The 15,327-nt window shown below is 40.7% G+C and overlaps 2 protein-coding genes across 3 annotated transcripts in view; one reads left to right on the forward strand and one right to left on the reverse strand.

Annotated features, from left to right (window-relative positions):
- ZMAT1 (zinc finger matrin-type 1) overlaps nt 1-15,327 on the reverse strand; it is a 161,805-nt gene that overhangs the window by 54,185 nt on the left and 92,293 nt on the right. The window lies entirely within an intron of this gene.
- LOC130842507 (glucosamine-6-phosphate isomerase 1-like) lies at nt 2,779-3,684 on the forward strand. The gene is made up of 2 exons (XM_057719171.1): nt 2,779-2,917; nt 3,017-3,684. The coding sequence occupies exons 1-2, from the start codon at nt 2,779-2,781 to the stop codon at nt 3,646-3,648; spliced, it is 771 nt and encodes a 256-aa protein (XP_057575154.1). The 3' UTR covers nt 3,649-3,684.

Here is a 15,327-nt window from a genome sequence, read left to right on the forward strand (position 1 = left end):
TCTCTAGAAAATGAAAGGGCTTTCTATGTGATTGTTAAGGAAAGAAGAAACTTTTCCAATCCCTTAAAATAAAGCTGGACCTCCCTTTAAAGAAATCAAAGCAGAAGATGCTACCAAAGTGATGGATGTGCTGCAGATTTTGCAAAGACAAAGGATGGTTTGCCATATTTTCTGGTACCATATCTGATTTGCTTGGTCTAGCTGTTCAGAGGACTGTGGTATAAAAGGCTCAGTGGTAAAGAGAACCATGTTCAATTATTGATGCTACTATGGGTGTAGGAAGAAGTGGCTATATGGATGCTATATAGTTGCTGTCTCTGGGATAGACACACTTATAAGTGACTGTCTAGGACCTATGATCATGACCTATATGTAACCATCTGATAAAAGAAATTTTTACACACTGAGATATAGGGAAGTCTTTCTGGCTTATGCATGAGTTAACTTGAATTTTATGCCTGTTTGTGGCCTACCGAACATACATTGTGCATCTGCTTTAATTATTAGAGAAAAGGGCACACTGACTGGAAGTAAAGAATGCCCATGTTAAAAATATAGATTAAATGCTCCTCTTTTTGGGATGCTAATGCTGGTGCTCCTTTGATGATAAGACTCCCTTCCTAGCTGCACAGGCCATACAGTACATGCTGAAATTGTATGTGCTGGTCTGTTTTTTGTTTAAACACTGAAGAAATGTATCCCTGGCTTATTTAATGTTCTTTGTTCTCACAAGATATAAAACTGTGCTGAAAACCCTGCTTCTCTGGAGCAGTTTCTCAGAGTAATCTGGGAAGCAGGCTTTCGGGCTAGTTCTCAGTTTGGCTCAAATAAAACTCTTTTCTATTCTTATTATTGATTGTTTATTGATTATTTTCATGGACACATTCATCATCCTCTTGGTATAGTCTGAGACCTTCTCAATGCCTGAAGGTAGGAAAAGACCTCAGGAACAACGCTCAGGATAGGTAGCATATAGATGTTTGAGTGGGAAAATGCTGGCTCCTGTGTGTACAGGTACTTCAAACATAATTTCACAACCCAGATGAGTCATCAGTCTTATCTACTATTGCTTTAGAGCAGATGCTTATTTGAGCATATTTGATCATGACACGGAGCACTCATTTTGTTTTATATGTGGGAATGTTCTGAAAGGGTTTGGAAATCCCTACTCCTATTTAACTAAGATATAGTATATGTGAAGTAAAAGGAGAGAGAAAGCTGATATGTCAGGGTGAGAAGTTCTCATGTAGTCCGGTATGCAGTAGGGAAATATGGAATGGCTTCTGAGAGACATGATAAGTGCCAGGTTTTAAAAAAATAAATTGGCATAATAACGTAACAGGGAAGCGCTAAATCGGACTCCATGTTGGATCTGTTTCTTTGACTTTAACCTTTGCTTTATGCTGCTTTTGTTATTGTAATCATACATAATGGTCTGCCTCAGGGAACCCTACCTACCTGTGAATGGCTGCAGAAAAGAAGAAATTAACACATCCCTTCACAGAGGCCAGTCATTCCAGGAGATGTTTTGCAAGACTGATAACGCTTTTTACTTTACTAACCCCTCCATCCCTTTCTGATGCTATAAAAGAAACTGGCATCCAGACCCCGATAAGATGGCTTTTTCAGAGACATTAGTCTGCCATCTTCTGCCAGCTTTCGGAATAAAATTGTATTCCTTGCCTCAACACCTCATCTCTGATTCATTGGCCTGTCGTGTGGCAAGCAGAGCAAGCTTGGACTCAGTAGCAATAATAATAATAACAAACTCTATTAAGCATACTTTGTACTACTTTATAAAAGTGTGTGTGTGTGTGTGGTAATCCCACAACAACCGCAAGAGTTAGATGTTACTAAAATTCTCATTCTTTTACAGGCGAAAACACTAAAGCACAAAGAGATTAATTATTTTGCCCACTATCACAGGAAGAGTAAGTGACAGAGCCAGGATTTAAACCCAGGCAGTTCAGCTCCCCATCCTGTGTTCCTAATCTTGGCTCATTCCCAGTCCTGAGTACTGATTAAACTCATCCAGAGAGCCTTTAAAATATATTCATATCCTTACCCAAGACCAACTAAAACAAATCTCTGGGAATGGGACCCTAGCATTTGTAATTTTTAAAAGGTCTGGTGGTTCTGATACACTGTAAGTTTTGAAATTCACTTTACTACACTCTGCTGCAAGTGGGCAAAATGAATTAGCATGTTTGTTTGTCTAAAGGACAATAACGTAGAATTTCTCAAATCTGCCCCTCCCCAGAGATGACCAGAGTTAGACTTTTGGTAAACATTCTATGCATATACAAAATGCTGATATTTAAAATGTATAGGCAGTCGCTGCAGCAGCCGCGGGAGGCGTCCGCGTAAGTGGGGAGCGGGGTCCGTGGGGACCCTCCTCGCGGCCTGGGTCCGGGGGCTACCCAGTCTCCGGCACTCCAGGGCCGGAACCCCCAGCGATCAGCTCGACCCCCTTCCCCGGGAGGGCGATGGGATCGCCATTGGGGTGGGGGAAAAAACTCCTGTACCCCACGGACCACCGATCCGGCCACCTCAGCCTCGGGCTTTCCCACTCTGTGTTGATCGCAGTGCGGGAGGGAGGAATAAACCACCTCCTTCCCGAGCGTTACCTTTACCCCGTGTTCTTTGGGGGAAACAGGATCCACAAAGTAAGGCCGGCCGATGGGACTGAAACATACCTCTTCAGGCGCCCACCTGCTTTAGTGATCCAAGATGATCCCATGACCTCTCTGTTTATTGAGGAAGAGTTAAAGGGACAAGATGAAGCTCATCATCCTGGACTACTCTTCTCAGGCCAATGAGTGGGCAGCCAAATACCTCAGGAACCACATCATCCAGTTTAACCCAGGGCCAGACAAGTACTTCACCTTGGGGCTTCTCACTGGGAGCACCCCACTTGGCTGCTACAAGAAGCTGATTGAATAGTATAAGAATGGAGACCTGTCCTTCAAATATGTGAAGACTTTCAACATGGATGAGTATGTGGGCCTTCCTTGAGACCACCCGGAGAGCTACCACTCCTTCATGTGGAACAAATTCTTCAAGCACATTGACATCCACCCAGAAAACACCCACATTCTGGATGGGAATGCAGCTGACCTGCAGGCTGAGTGTGATGCCTTTGAAGAGAAGATCAAGGCTGCAGGTGGGATTGAGCTGTTTGTTGGAGGCATCGGCCCTGATGGACACATTGCCTTCAACGAGCCGGAATCCAGTCTGGTATCCAGGACGTGTGTGAAGATGCTAGCCATGGACACCATCCTGGCTAACACTAGGTTCTTCAATGGAGATCTCGCTAAGGTGCCCACCATGGCCCTGACGGTGGGTGTAGGCACTGTCATGGATGCTAGAAAGGTGATGATCCTCATCACAGGCGCTCACAAGGTCTTTGCTCTGTACAAGGCCATCGAGGAGGGGGTGAACCACATGTGGACAATGTCTGCCTTCCAGAAGCATCCCCGCACAGTGTTTGTGTGTGACGAGGATGCCACCCTGGAGCTGAAAGTGAAGACTGTCAAGTATTTCAAAGGTTTAATGCTTGTTCATAACAAGTTGGTGGACCCCTTGTACAGTATCAAAGAGAAAGAAACAGAGAAAAGCCAGTCTTCTAAGAAACCATACAGTGATTAGCCTGTGCTAACCCTCGTGTCAAGTACCTCATTGGGACAGGCGGGTCTTTCTGGAAATTGTCTTTAGGAAGACAGAATTGTATTTCTTTAATCTACTACAGTTACTCCAGATAAGTGAGTGAACGTACTGTTCTTAGCTATGCAGTGTGGAGTCTAGTCATGGAGTTTAACTACTTGTTTGTAACTTAGTCTTAATCAGAAAAAAAAAATCACTCCATAATTTTGATGTCTGCCCCACTGACTAGGGGTTTTTAGCTTTTTGTTGTCTCTGACACGGTTCACATGTACAATACACTCCCGCCAGTAAGTTCTATCATTATGTGCACTGATTCTCAATTGGGAGGGAGTTAGAGGCTTATGTATATTGGACAAAACCTCTTTGGAGAGTCTGGAGAGCCCCTCTTGAGCAGGCCTGCCGCTTATTTGAGAATCATTGTTTTAGGTTAAGGAACAAACACTCTCAATGTCCAAAATCAGTATAAGGAAGCAGTCCCTCTGGTCAGTAACAAGTGCCATGGGAAGGAAACTATCCCTTACTTTCTTTCCCCAGTTTTTTCTGCTCTTTCAGTTGGCCTTTCTGTGAACTCGGAGGACACCTTGAAGGGAGGATTTGGGTGGGTGGTCCTAAAGAGAAGGCTTTTGCTGGTAAACTCAGAGCCTCAAGGGGCCCAGCCACGTCAAACTCCCCTTCCTTCCAGCACCAGGCAGAAGGCGGAAACCCTTTTCCCACCAGATCCCTGTTTTTGTTCCAAGGTCTCACTGTGGCACCTCTCATACATACTCTTTCATAAGTAGGAGGTCCACAGGGGCAACAGACACTGTCAAGTTCAACGTTGTGTTCAGTCAAGGTGATGGAGCCAGGGCAAGCAGCTCAGTTGAGTTTAGAAAGACACTAGTGACATGTTCTACGTCCCCAAGAGCTGAGTGCCAAGAGACATACCAACTACTTCTAAAGTTGCCTAATATCCTTTCCTCACTTAAAATACCCTGCCCTTCTAACCCTCCTAGGTTCATGTGGCATGGTCCAATGCTCCTAGAACATCAGGAAATACAGTGCTTTTGCCCCTTTATCCTTCACTCCTTGTTCACAAGATGAGGCTACTGCTCTGCCTTCCTTTCACTCCTATGCCTTTTGATGGTTTGGATGCTGCCTCCTTCTCCCAATTTTTGTGCCTGTTTGAAGCTACTGCTGCCTCTTTTTCTGGGAAAGATCTTTCAGAGCCTGGCTCAGGCCTCTCTTTAAGTGCTGTGTTTGGTACCAGCATTTCATCTCTAGCTTTTATACGTGATTGTGCTGTCATTCTGTTTTAAGCTAATTGATCAATGTTTACAATGTTATTTTCTATTAAATCCAGTATTTTCAAGTAAAAAAAAATAACAAACAGTATAGGACAGATATTAAACAGAACAGACACTGGTCATAAACAACAAGTATTTTGTAGCCTTACCAGTTGAATTTTTAAAATTATATATATTGTAGATATTTTCCAAATCAATAAAAAAGATCTACATTATACTTTTTAATAGCTGTGTAATTTCTCACTCTATAATTTAGCATACTTTAACCAGTTCCCTATGTCCTTTTTTTTAAATTAGAATTGGACTCAACAGTTCTCTTTAGATTTGCTGCACACATTGTTTTGTAAATTCAGTCTCCCCAAACTACCAAAAAGTAACAAAAGAGCAGGCATCAGTTCCAATAGAATAAAAACAATCTTACTTTGTAGAGGAAATTAAAATCTTCCCTCATATTTTTTCTACTTGCTTTGGCTTACAATTGGCATTGCTCTTACAATTGGCCAGCTCTACAATTGGCATTCATCTTGCAGAAAATATGTGAATGCTCTGGTCCAGACAGCTTGCTTTGGGGCCAGCTCTCTGAATGTAAGGGACAATATGTTTGCTCTTCAGCTCATGACACCCATTTTGTCTTCTATAAAGTTCCTGACTGTGCTTGAACTTCTGAATATCCTCTTTACCTTGTCTTTCTATATTTTGGTCCTCCTTGGATTTCTTCAGCACGACTACCTGTGCCTGTCCTCAGGATTTCCCCATCACATGCATCTACCAATCCTATGTCTTTACTTGCAGGCCTGGTTTTGATCTTTGCCTTGACCTTTGATTTGGGTGTGATTTCAGGTTTCCATCTATTTCCCTGCCTGGATCACCATGGCCTGTACGCTTGATTTCTAGCCCATTCTTAAACACTACCTCAAACCTGTGGATGTCTATAGTACTGTGGAAATAAAAATCCTACTAACAATGCAGAGTATTCACCACAAAGTGTAGAAAGGAAAGAACGAAGTTTTATTTTTGAATAAACATCCAAGTTATGTGTGCATAGGCAGTTTGTATAAAACTATACAGTCAGGGCATTTTCACACACATTTATATAGACTGTTTGCAGCCATATGTAACACATGTTCCTCAGGTTTTGTGGTATCCTTGTGTCTCCTATAAGAGGCCTTAACAGGACAATTTGTGTAAGTTCTCTTGAGAATGGAGATAGCTATTTGTTCTAGTTAATTGCCTTCACCCATAGGAATAGTAAATCCTTTTATCTCCTCTATAATCAAATGGTTATAGCCTAAAACAGACAGCTGGTTAAGCTATCAAGGTGCCAGGAAGACTTTGCTAGGTGTTTACATTTCAAAGGGGATGAAATCCAGACCCTTGAAGAGAATTATTTACATTTCAGAAGTTAGATTAATGACTCTGGTTGAATTGGGTTTCCCAAAGAAAGATTCTTAGAAGGAGAGGGCAAAAGATCTATCTGCCCATTAAAAAGAGACACAATGATTTTTATTTACTCTTACAGGTAGTTTTGTCATTGACAACACTGGGACTTCAGAACCAAAGAGCAGTTATGAGAGCTTCCTAAAAGGCAGCATAGAGCTGAAAAGACTCAGGAAACCTTATCTTCCAGATCTCACATTAACACACTGACCACTAGTAAGTTAAGATTGCTCCTAAGTTCTCCAACAGCATCCCAGGGGCAAACAAGTCTAGGAGTTGCCTTTTCCCACAAGTATTAGAGAATTCATTCATACTCCTAAAACAACCAACTACTTAGAAACTGGCAAATGTCTACAGAGAAAAACAGTAAATTCACTAAATAGAGTAATGATTTAGCCTTCTGTTAAGTTGGATCATTACTTTGTTTCAGACAAGTCATTTCAATGAGTGTTTTTGCTTTCTTAAGTTCATTTGTATCAAGGCCATTTGTCAGAAAAGGTCATGCAGAGTGTTATGGTTGGTATTCCAGACATGCTTTTCACATCTGACAGTCTGCATGTTTACTTTAATACAACATCTCCTTGTAACCCAAGTGCAAGATCTCAGAAATCACTCATATTTATGATTATGATGCTGACCAGGGCCCTGTGGGGCTCCTGGACATGGAGGGCTTTGTTTTTCCCCCATTTATTTTAGGCAAGACTCCAGCCTCCATGACCTTCCCTGAGTTCCAAAGGGCAGATTCACAAACAGTTGCTAATCAAGGGAGGAGCTGCCGTGAAACCACCTGAGGCAAGATTAAAAGGACTAGAGAAGCTCATCAAGATTAGGAGACCTGGACCACCTAAGACCCGGCACACACCTAATCCTGTCAGCAACCACACCCTTTTGAATCTTTGCAGAAGAAAGAAGAATGCAAGACTGTTACTGCCTTGATCCTTATCACATACCTCTGACCACTACCCCTGACTATATAACCTCTTCCTATTCCCCAGTGAAGAGGGACACAGTTCTTACAGGTGCTAGCCTACTGTGTTCCCCCTTTGCCTGGCAAAGAAACAAAGCCACTCTTTCTTTACCCTCCACAACTCTGTCTCCATATTTTGATTTGGCATTGGTGCACAGGGAGCTGAGATTTCGGCAATAATTACATATTGCAAATCTCATCATCTTCAGATCTCAAAATTCTTAATGAACCTTCTAGCCATGCACTTAGGACACTAATACAGATCTTGCTCAAATTTGTTGTAAGAGAACATATCACTTCAACCACTGGAAGTGAATCACAATTTGAAAAGAAGTCAATTGCCAACATTTTCAAACAACTCAGCTGAGTGGTTATTATTAACACATTAATAAGCATATTTTTCGTAGATTATACAAAACAGGCTCCCTCTCTGAGAAGAGAGGGCTCCTCTAGTTTGCTCCAGGTCTGAACTAGAGTAAAGGCTAACATTTTTTCTGATGCACGGACATGACTTAAAGGGTTCAGGCAGTGATAACTGGACTCTGACCAGGAGCCTCAAAACTAACAGAAGGAAAACAGGGAGGTGGGGAACTGGGATCAAGGCAGAGCAGAAGAGGAGCCAAAGAAGGAGGAAGAAGGTTGCTTTTTCAACTTTGAGGAGTTGGCAAATATCTCCAATGTGGAATGCATGGGTGGAAGCTAGAAACAAATAGAGAAAAAAAAACCATAAGTGGCTGTAACACACAGAGGACAAGCTAAAATTATATTATTTACTATATCCATATTTACATGTACATATATAAAGGAGTTCAGGGAAAAAACTGATGCCAATTTAAGATTTCGAATGAGTCAGAAAGGCTTGCATTTTAATGGCATTATCAGGGTGGCATAAATCATAAGAATAAGAAAGGCAACTGGTGACATCATAGAATTGTCATTGCCTGAAGGAACCAATAATAAGTTACTCCAACTTTCTCCTTTTATGAATGAGTACAGAGGCCCAAAATGAAGAGATCTGTGGACAAAAAATGTTGCCTGCCACTTCTGTAAGCAATGACTGTTGCCCGCCATCAAGCTGTCAGCCACTACAGTACAGTATAGTGTAAACATAACTTTAATGTGCGCTGGGAAACCAAAAAATTCCTGTGACTTGCTTTATTGTGATGTTAGCTTTATTGTAGTGGTCTGGAACAGAACCTGCAGTATCTCCAAGTATGCCTGGGATTCATGAAGAGTGTACAGTAACATAGATTTACTCTCTCCCCTAATTCTTTGCTTATTCTCTGCAGTTTGAAGCTCAAATATTCTTGTCCCCTTCTTACTCTTATGTTTTCCTAGAGTACAAGTCAGAGTATTGAGATAACTTAGTCATAACATACTTTAGGTCAGGAAACTCGGCTTTAGATGCAGTCTAAGATTCCTTCCACTTCTGGGATTCTACCATCTTCCCCAGGACTCCTTGCTTTGTGATTTTATTATATCAAAAAAGATTGTTTTGAGAGCATGAGTGAAGGAGTGAAAGACTAAATATGATGTAGTAAATTGCTACCTTGTGAAGAAGGGATAGGGTATTTGAAATAAGGAGGTAGCTATGGAAATTAGAAGTTCCCCTCTGGTTATTATCTATGGCCCACTATATTGTCCAATCCATGACCCTTACCTTTATCTGATATCTGACCCTCACGTCTCACAGTAATGGGCCCCTGAGAAGTGCTATGCACACTAAATAACTCTGCCTACCTAGTTAGGGCTGACTCGACCTGACTCAAGCTAGACAATCAAGTTTCAGTGGAAGAACCTTCTTTCCCTCAAAAAAGAGGGAGTTATGGTTATTAAAGATTTGCAGTGTTAAAGCATCCAGGATCTTTCTTTTGTATGTCTGGGTAATGGAGATCAGAAAAAATGAGGAAAAGGGAAGAAGACAGAGCAGCTTAAGGTAGAGGGCACCTAGGCCAGCAGAGCTTGGGCGCTGCTTAGGAGATGCCAGATAAGGTGAGAAAGAGCATGGATGTTACATTTCAGCTGAGCATTCTTACTCGGCTGAGAATAATACTGTGGTTACCAAGTATGACCACTCCGTCTAGGAGATTCTAGACACAAGGGCAAGATGTGCAGACAGTAATATTGATTCTCCAGCATTTTTAGCTAATCATGCATCTCAAGGATGTGAAAAAATGGCAATAAAAAGGCTTGCAATGAGTGCCAGTAGGGAGAGTTTTCAGTGTTCTGGACATCCACAATTCGCCACAGGGCAGGTTTCATAAAAAACACCTGAAAATCTTAACCCAGATCTCTGGAGTTTGAGGGCTGAAAGAGATCAGTATTTGAGTTCTGCCTGTGGAAGATGGAAGGGAAGAAGCTGTGGCCAAATTGGCCTCAGCCTGGTGCCAAAATTATACTATGGCTGTGTTGGGAACAAACTGCACTTTCAATGAAAGCAGGACAAAGTATACTTCCAACAGAAGGGGACTCTTCTGTGGTAATCTTACAATGGACCTCCTCCAAGAAGACTGCCCAGAGAGCACCAAGATTCCAGTGGAAAAGAAGACCATAAGAAACTCGGGGCTGAGGGAGGACTCAAAAATAACTACTGAAGGGGCATGGCCCATAGTTAGATGTTTCCAGTGAGGGATCACCAAGGAGCCTGTTAAAACATCCTGTGAGAGGAGTCACCAACTATTTATCTACTGTGTTGAAGGTCCTGATGTCAGATGGCAACTGTACCAGCCAGCAAGCCCTGTTCTTCTCTTAATTCTCCTTCCTCTTTCCTCTCCATTACTGTAGGTGCTCAAAGGAGTACTTAGTGAGTAGGAAAGAAAGTGGAGAAAGGAAAGAGTGAAGAGGCCAATGTTACCCCTCCCATCAGTTGTGGTTTTCTCAGCCTGAAGCAGGCCAGAGCTAAGAGAGTGAAGTTTCAAACTAAAAATTTGAGTTTTCATATTACACTTGATGTAACATTTTAGTGACATAAATCAAGCTTATTACATGGAAAAGGAATCCCCAAAGCTGTGAGATTTCCCCAAGATTTCTTAAGGAGGAGGAAATAATTCCCTTAAGCAGATTTAAAGTTTCAATGGGAGAAAGAATAAAATTGCTTTCTGTTTGCTCCCTACTGAATCAAATTCATGCAATAAGCTTCAGTACCAGCAATAGTGTTAGATGGATCAGAATCCCTGCTACCTATTTTCTAGTTTTCACATGACTGGAGACCTCACATGGTCTGTAACATAAGCCCTGCCTTTCTTCACGGGAATGCACCACATAAGCCTCCAGTACCCTGTCCGGCCAATGCCTTTGCCTCTGTCCCTCTGGTTGTCACAAAAGAGGGTTTTCTCAGGGTCTTCAGGACAAGTCTCAGCTCAAAGGGGACACTTAGACACCTGGAAATGTGGTAAGAGTGAGCTCTGAACCTTGTATGTTGGCTTACAGAGAACTGAGCCCCTCAAACTGGGTCAGTGGAAAGAATATATCCTGATCACAGCAGCTCAAATTGGTTTCCATCTCCTGAAACCAAACCTCTTAATTGACACATCCAACTAGCTCATCTGTTAGCCCCTAATAGGGATACCAGGGAAGATTCATTTGTTCCGTGACTTCATTCAAGATAAAGAGTACACATTACTTATTGTTACAGGCAAGATTTGTGTTAACATACTTGCTGTGAAATGCAGATACCAACTTTATTAAATCTTTCTTTCACTTATCCAAAAATATAACAGATTGCTTTGTGTCAGGGACTCCTAGACATGGGAATATAGCAGTAAATAAAGCAGATAAAGTCATTGTCCTTATGGAATCCATGTTACTGTAGATGGAGGTGGAGAATAGACAACAGAAAATTAAACTAATAATTTGTTAATTTTTGTAGATAACAGAGATAAGCAAATAATAGACAACAGAAATAAGCTAATAAGTATAAAGAGATTACACAATGTGAAATAGTGAAACACATTGTGATGAAACAACAGAAAAATAAGGTCATGGGATAAGGTCATGGAATACTTGGTAGAGGAAGCTCCTGCTTGGCAGCTGTGGTAGGACACATCCAGAGCTCAACAAAAGTGGTAACAGCTTTCTTATCTCTGGGTAACACCTCTTTCTCCTTTTTGCTACAATAACCCTTTGTAGTATCTCTGCAACCAATCCTCTGCATTAAATCCCTCTGTACCTAAAATACCTTAGAGTGATTTGTTTCTTAACCAGATACTTGAGGTAATTCTCTGGAAGGGAAAAGATCCTGCTAGCTCTTAGAAAGAGGTAGAGTCAGGTTTCCCTTTGTCTGTCTCTTATATCTGCCACCTCTGTGGGTTGGCCTCACTTTTTTATCTCTAAAGATACGTCTTCCATGAAAAGCTCCTGACATTTGGTAATAGGCAGTAGTGTGTAGCAGTTGAAGAGCATGTACTCTAGAGTCAAAATGCCTGGATTCAAATCCTGGCTCTACCACTTTTTGGCCATGTGACCTCAGGCAAATTATTTAATCTCCTTTGCCACAGATTCTTCATCTGCAAAATAGGGATAATAGTAATTCTACTTCATAGGAGTTCTCAAGGACACATTTGATTAATACATATAAATTTCTTAGAATAATCTTTGTACTTACAATGGTACTTACTGTGGTACATAGTAAGTTATTATCTTACAATGCCCCACCAAAAAGTTAGCTGAGAAAAAGAATTTGCTTCCTCTTTCAATAAAAATTGAAAAAAAAAATCCATGTTCATGGATTGAAATACTTAATATCATTAAGATGGCATTATTAACCAAAGCAATCTACAGATTCATCACAATCCCTACCAAAATCCCAGCAGATGTTTATATAGAAATTGACGAGGAAACCTTAAAATTCACATGGAAATACAAGGGACCCAGAATAACCAAAACAATATTGAAAAAGAACAAAGATGGAGGATTCATATTTCCCTATTTCAAAACTTACTAGAAAGGTATATTAATAAAGGTTTTGTGGTATTGGCATAAGTACAGATATATATGAGGGTGAGTCAAAAGTTATCCGCACTCCGGATGAAGTGTTTTTTTTAATTAACTTTTAGAAAAGACAATACATCAGTTTTTGACATAATCTCCTTGCTTTTCAATATACTTTGTCCATCGGTCAACAAGCTTTCATATTCCCTCATTAAAAATTATTTTAGCCTGAGCTGTGAGCCACAAATGCACCACTGTCTTCACTTCATCAGAAGTGAATCTTCGTCCTTGTAGGGCTGCTTTCAGGGGACCAAACAGGTGAAAGTTCAATGGAGCAAGATCAGGACTATAGGGAGGATACTTTAACACCTCAAAACGAAGTAATCCATGACAGACTTAGGTTTTGAAAAGTTTGTGCAAGGTGGGTACCAAAACAACTCACCGAAGAGCATAAACAGAACTATCTGGATATCTGCAAACAAAATTTGGACCGATACTCTAAGGAACGTGCAAGTTTCTTAAAGAGACTCATTACTGGTGATGGATTCATCACTATGAGCTGAGAGTAAACGGCAGAGTATGGAATGGAAACATCTTCAATCACTGACCAAGAAAAAGTTCAAAAGTCAATCATCAGCTGGAAAATTGATGCTTACAGTTTTCTGGGATTTTCAAGGGCTAGTATTGGAACATTATCTGGAAAAAAGTTCAATAATCAACAGTGCTCGTTACAGTGAGATGCTTATTGAAGAGCTGAAGCCTAAACTATGAATTAAACACAGAGGACTGCTATCTAAGGGTGTTGTGATCTTTCATGATAATGCACATCTGCACACTTCTGCCCACACTGTTGACACTCTGCAAAAACTTCATTTTGAGGTGTTAAAGCATCCTCCTTATAGTCCTGATCTTGCTCCATTGGACTTTCACCTCTTTGGTCCCCTGAAATCATCCCTATGAGGACAAAGATTCCCTTCTGATGAAGTGAAGATAGCCATGCATTCATGGCTTGCAGCTCAGCCTAAAACATTTTTTAATGAGGGAATATTAAAGGTTGTTGACAGATGGACAGTTTATTGAAAAGCAAGGAGATTATGTTGAAAAATGATGTACTTGTCTTTTCTAAAAGTTAATTAAAATAAATTCTACAGCCGGAGTGCAGATAATTTTTGACTCACTCTCGTACATCAACGGAATAGATTGAGAATCCAGAAATAAATCTTTACATTTGTGATCAATTGATTTTGCAACAAGGCTGCCAAGACTATTAAATGGGAAAGAATAGTCTTTTCAACAAATGATATTGGGATAACTGGATATCCACATGTTAAAGAATTAAGTTGGGAGACTTCCTTGGTGGTGCAATGGTTAAGAATCTGCCTGCCAATGCAGGGGACACAGGTTTAAGCCCTGGTCCAGGAAGATCCCACAGCTCATGGGGCACTACAACTGCTAAGTCTGTGCTTTAGAACCCTCGAGCCACAACTACTGAGCCCGAGTGCCACAACTACTGAAGCCTGTGTGCCTATAGCCCATGTTCTGCAACAAATGAAGCCACTGCAATGAGAAGCCTGTGCACTGCAACAAAGAGTAGCTCCCGTTCGCCACAACTAGAGCAAACCTGCACGCAGCAACAAAGACCCAACGCAGCCAAAACTAAATACATAAATTAAAAAAAAAGAATTAAGTTGGAACCTACCTCATATCATATACAAAGATGAACTCAAAATGGTTTATCAACCTATCAACCTAAATTTAAGATCAACAACTCTAAAACTCTCAGAATGGTTTATTAGTCATGCCAATAAGCAAAACAACAAAAGAAAAATAGTTAAATTGGACATAAAAATAAAAATATTTTGTGTTGCATAGGACACCACAGGTAAACAAAAAGATAACACACAGATTAGGAGCAAATTTTGTATCATGTATCTCATAGGGGACAAGCAACCACAATGTATAAAAACCACAATATTTAAAAGCACAATGTATAAAAAACTCATACCTCAGCAATAAAAAACAAATTACCCATTTTACAAATCGGCAAAGGGTTTAAACAGACATCACTCCAGATAAATACAAATGGCCAGTGAACACATAAAAAGATGCTGAACATCTTTAGTCATCAGAGAAATGCAATTCAAAACCACAATGAGATACCACTTTCCACCCACTAGAATGGCTGTAATAAAAAGATAGACTATTGTTTGTATAGGTGAGGATGTGGAGGAAATGAAACCCTTACATATTGCTAGTGGGGATGTAAAATGATGCAGTCACTTTCGAAAATATTTTGGCAGTTCCACTAAATGGTAAACCTAGTGTTGCTTAAACTGGGAGGAAGAATCAATAACCCTCTTGGGTTGTCTCTTTCAGCAAGTTCTTCCCAATGCATCTCTTAAATTTACCAGTGGTTGTGGTGGCTCTTCTCTGGATAGGGAGATACAAGGTAAATACAAACATATTTGTACACAAAATTTTATACATAAGTGTTTATAATGGCTTTATTTATAATTCTCCAAATTGGAAACAATCCAAATGTCCAACTGATGAATGGATAAACAAACTGTGCTATGTCCATACAATGGAATATTATTCTTCAATAATAACGTGTCTTTCATGAACACTTACTGTGTCCAGCCCCTTTTGGGGCTCCCTTGAAGTCTCCATAAGCCCTAGAGTGTGAAGATACCATGGCTTAGATGAATGGTTCTTAAATACTGAAAGTCTTGCCACATCAGAATCATCTGGTGTCCTTGGCAGAATCTTCAGATAATCTGAATGGGTCTGTGATGGGGCCCAGGAATATGATTTTAATAGGCTCTACAGGGTTGAGAGCCCCTTCAGTTCTGCTATGCAGATTCTGTTAGGAACAACGCAACAGACAAGCTTTCATTGAGAGTATAGGCGCTTCCCCAGTATACCTCATAGAGACTAAGGACAGAGGGTCTTCTGACAAATCAACAGAGCAGAGTGGTTCTTAGGCATGCCTGCACTCACATTTGTACTTTTTTAAAGATTTTTTTCAGCGCAGTTTTACGGTTACAA

The sequence above is a fragment of the Hippopotamus amphibius genome, chromosome X (genome assembly GCF_030028045.1).
Source record: "Hippopotamus amphibius kiboko isolate mHipAmp2 chromosome X, mHipAmp2.hap2, whole genome shotgun sequence".
NCBI lineage: Eukaryota > Metazoa > Chordata > Mammalia > Artiodactyla > Hippopotamidae > Hippopotamus > Hippopotamus amphibius.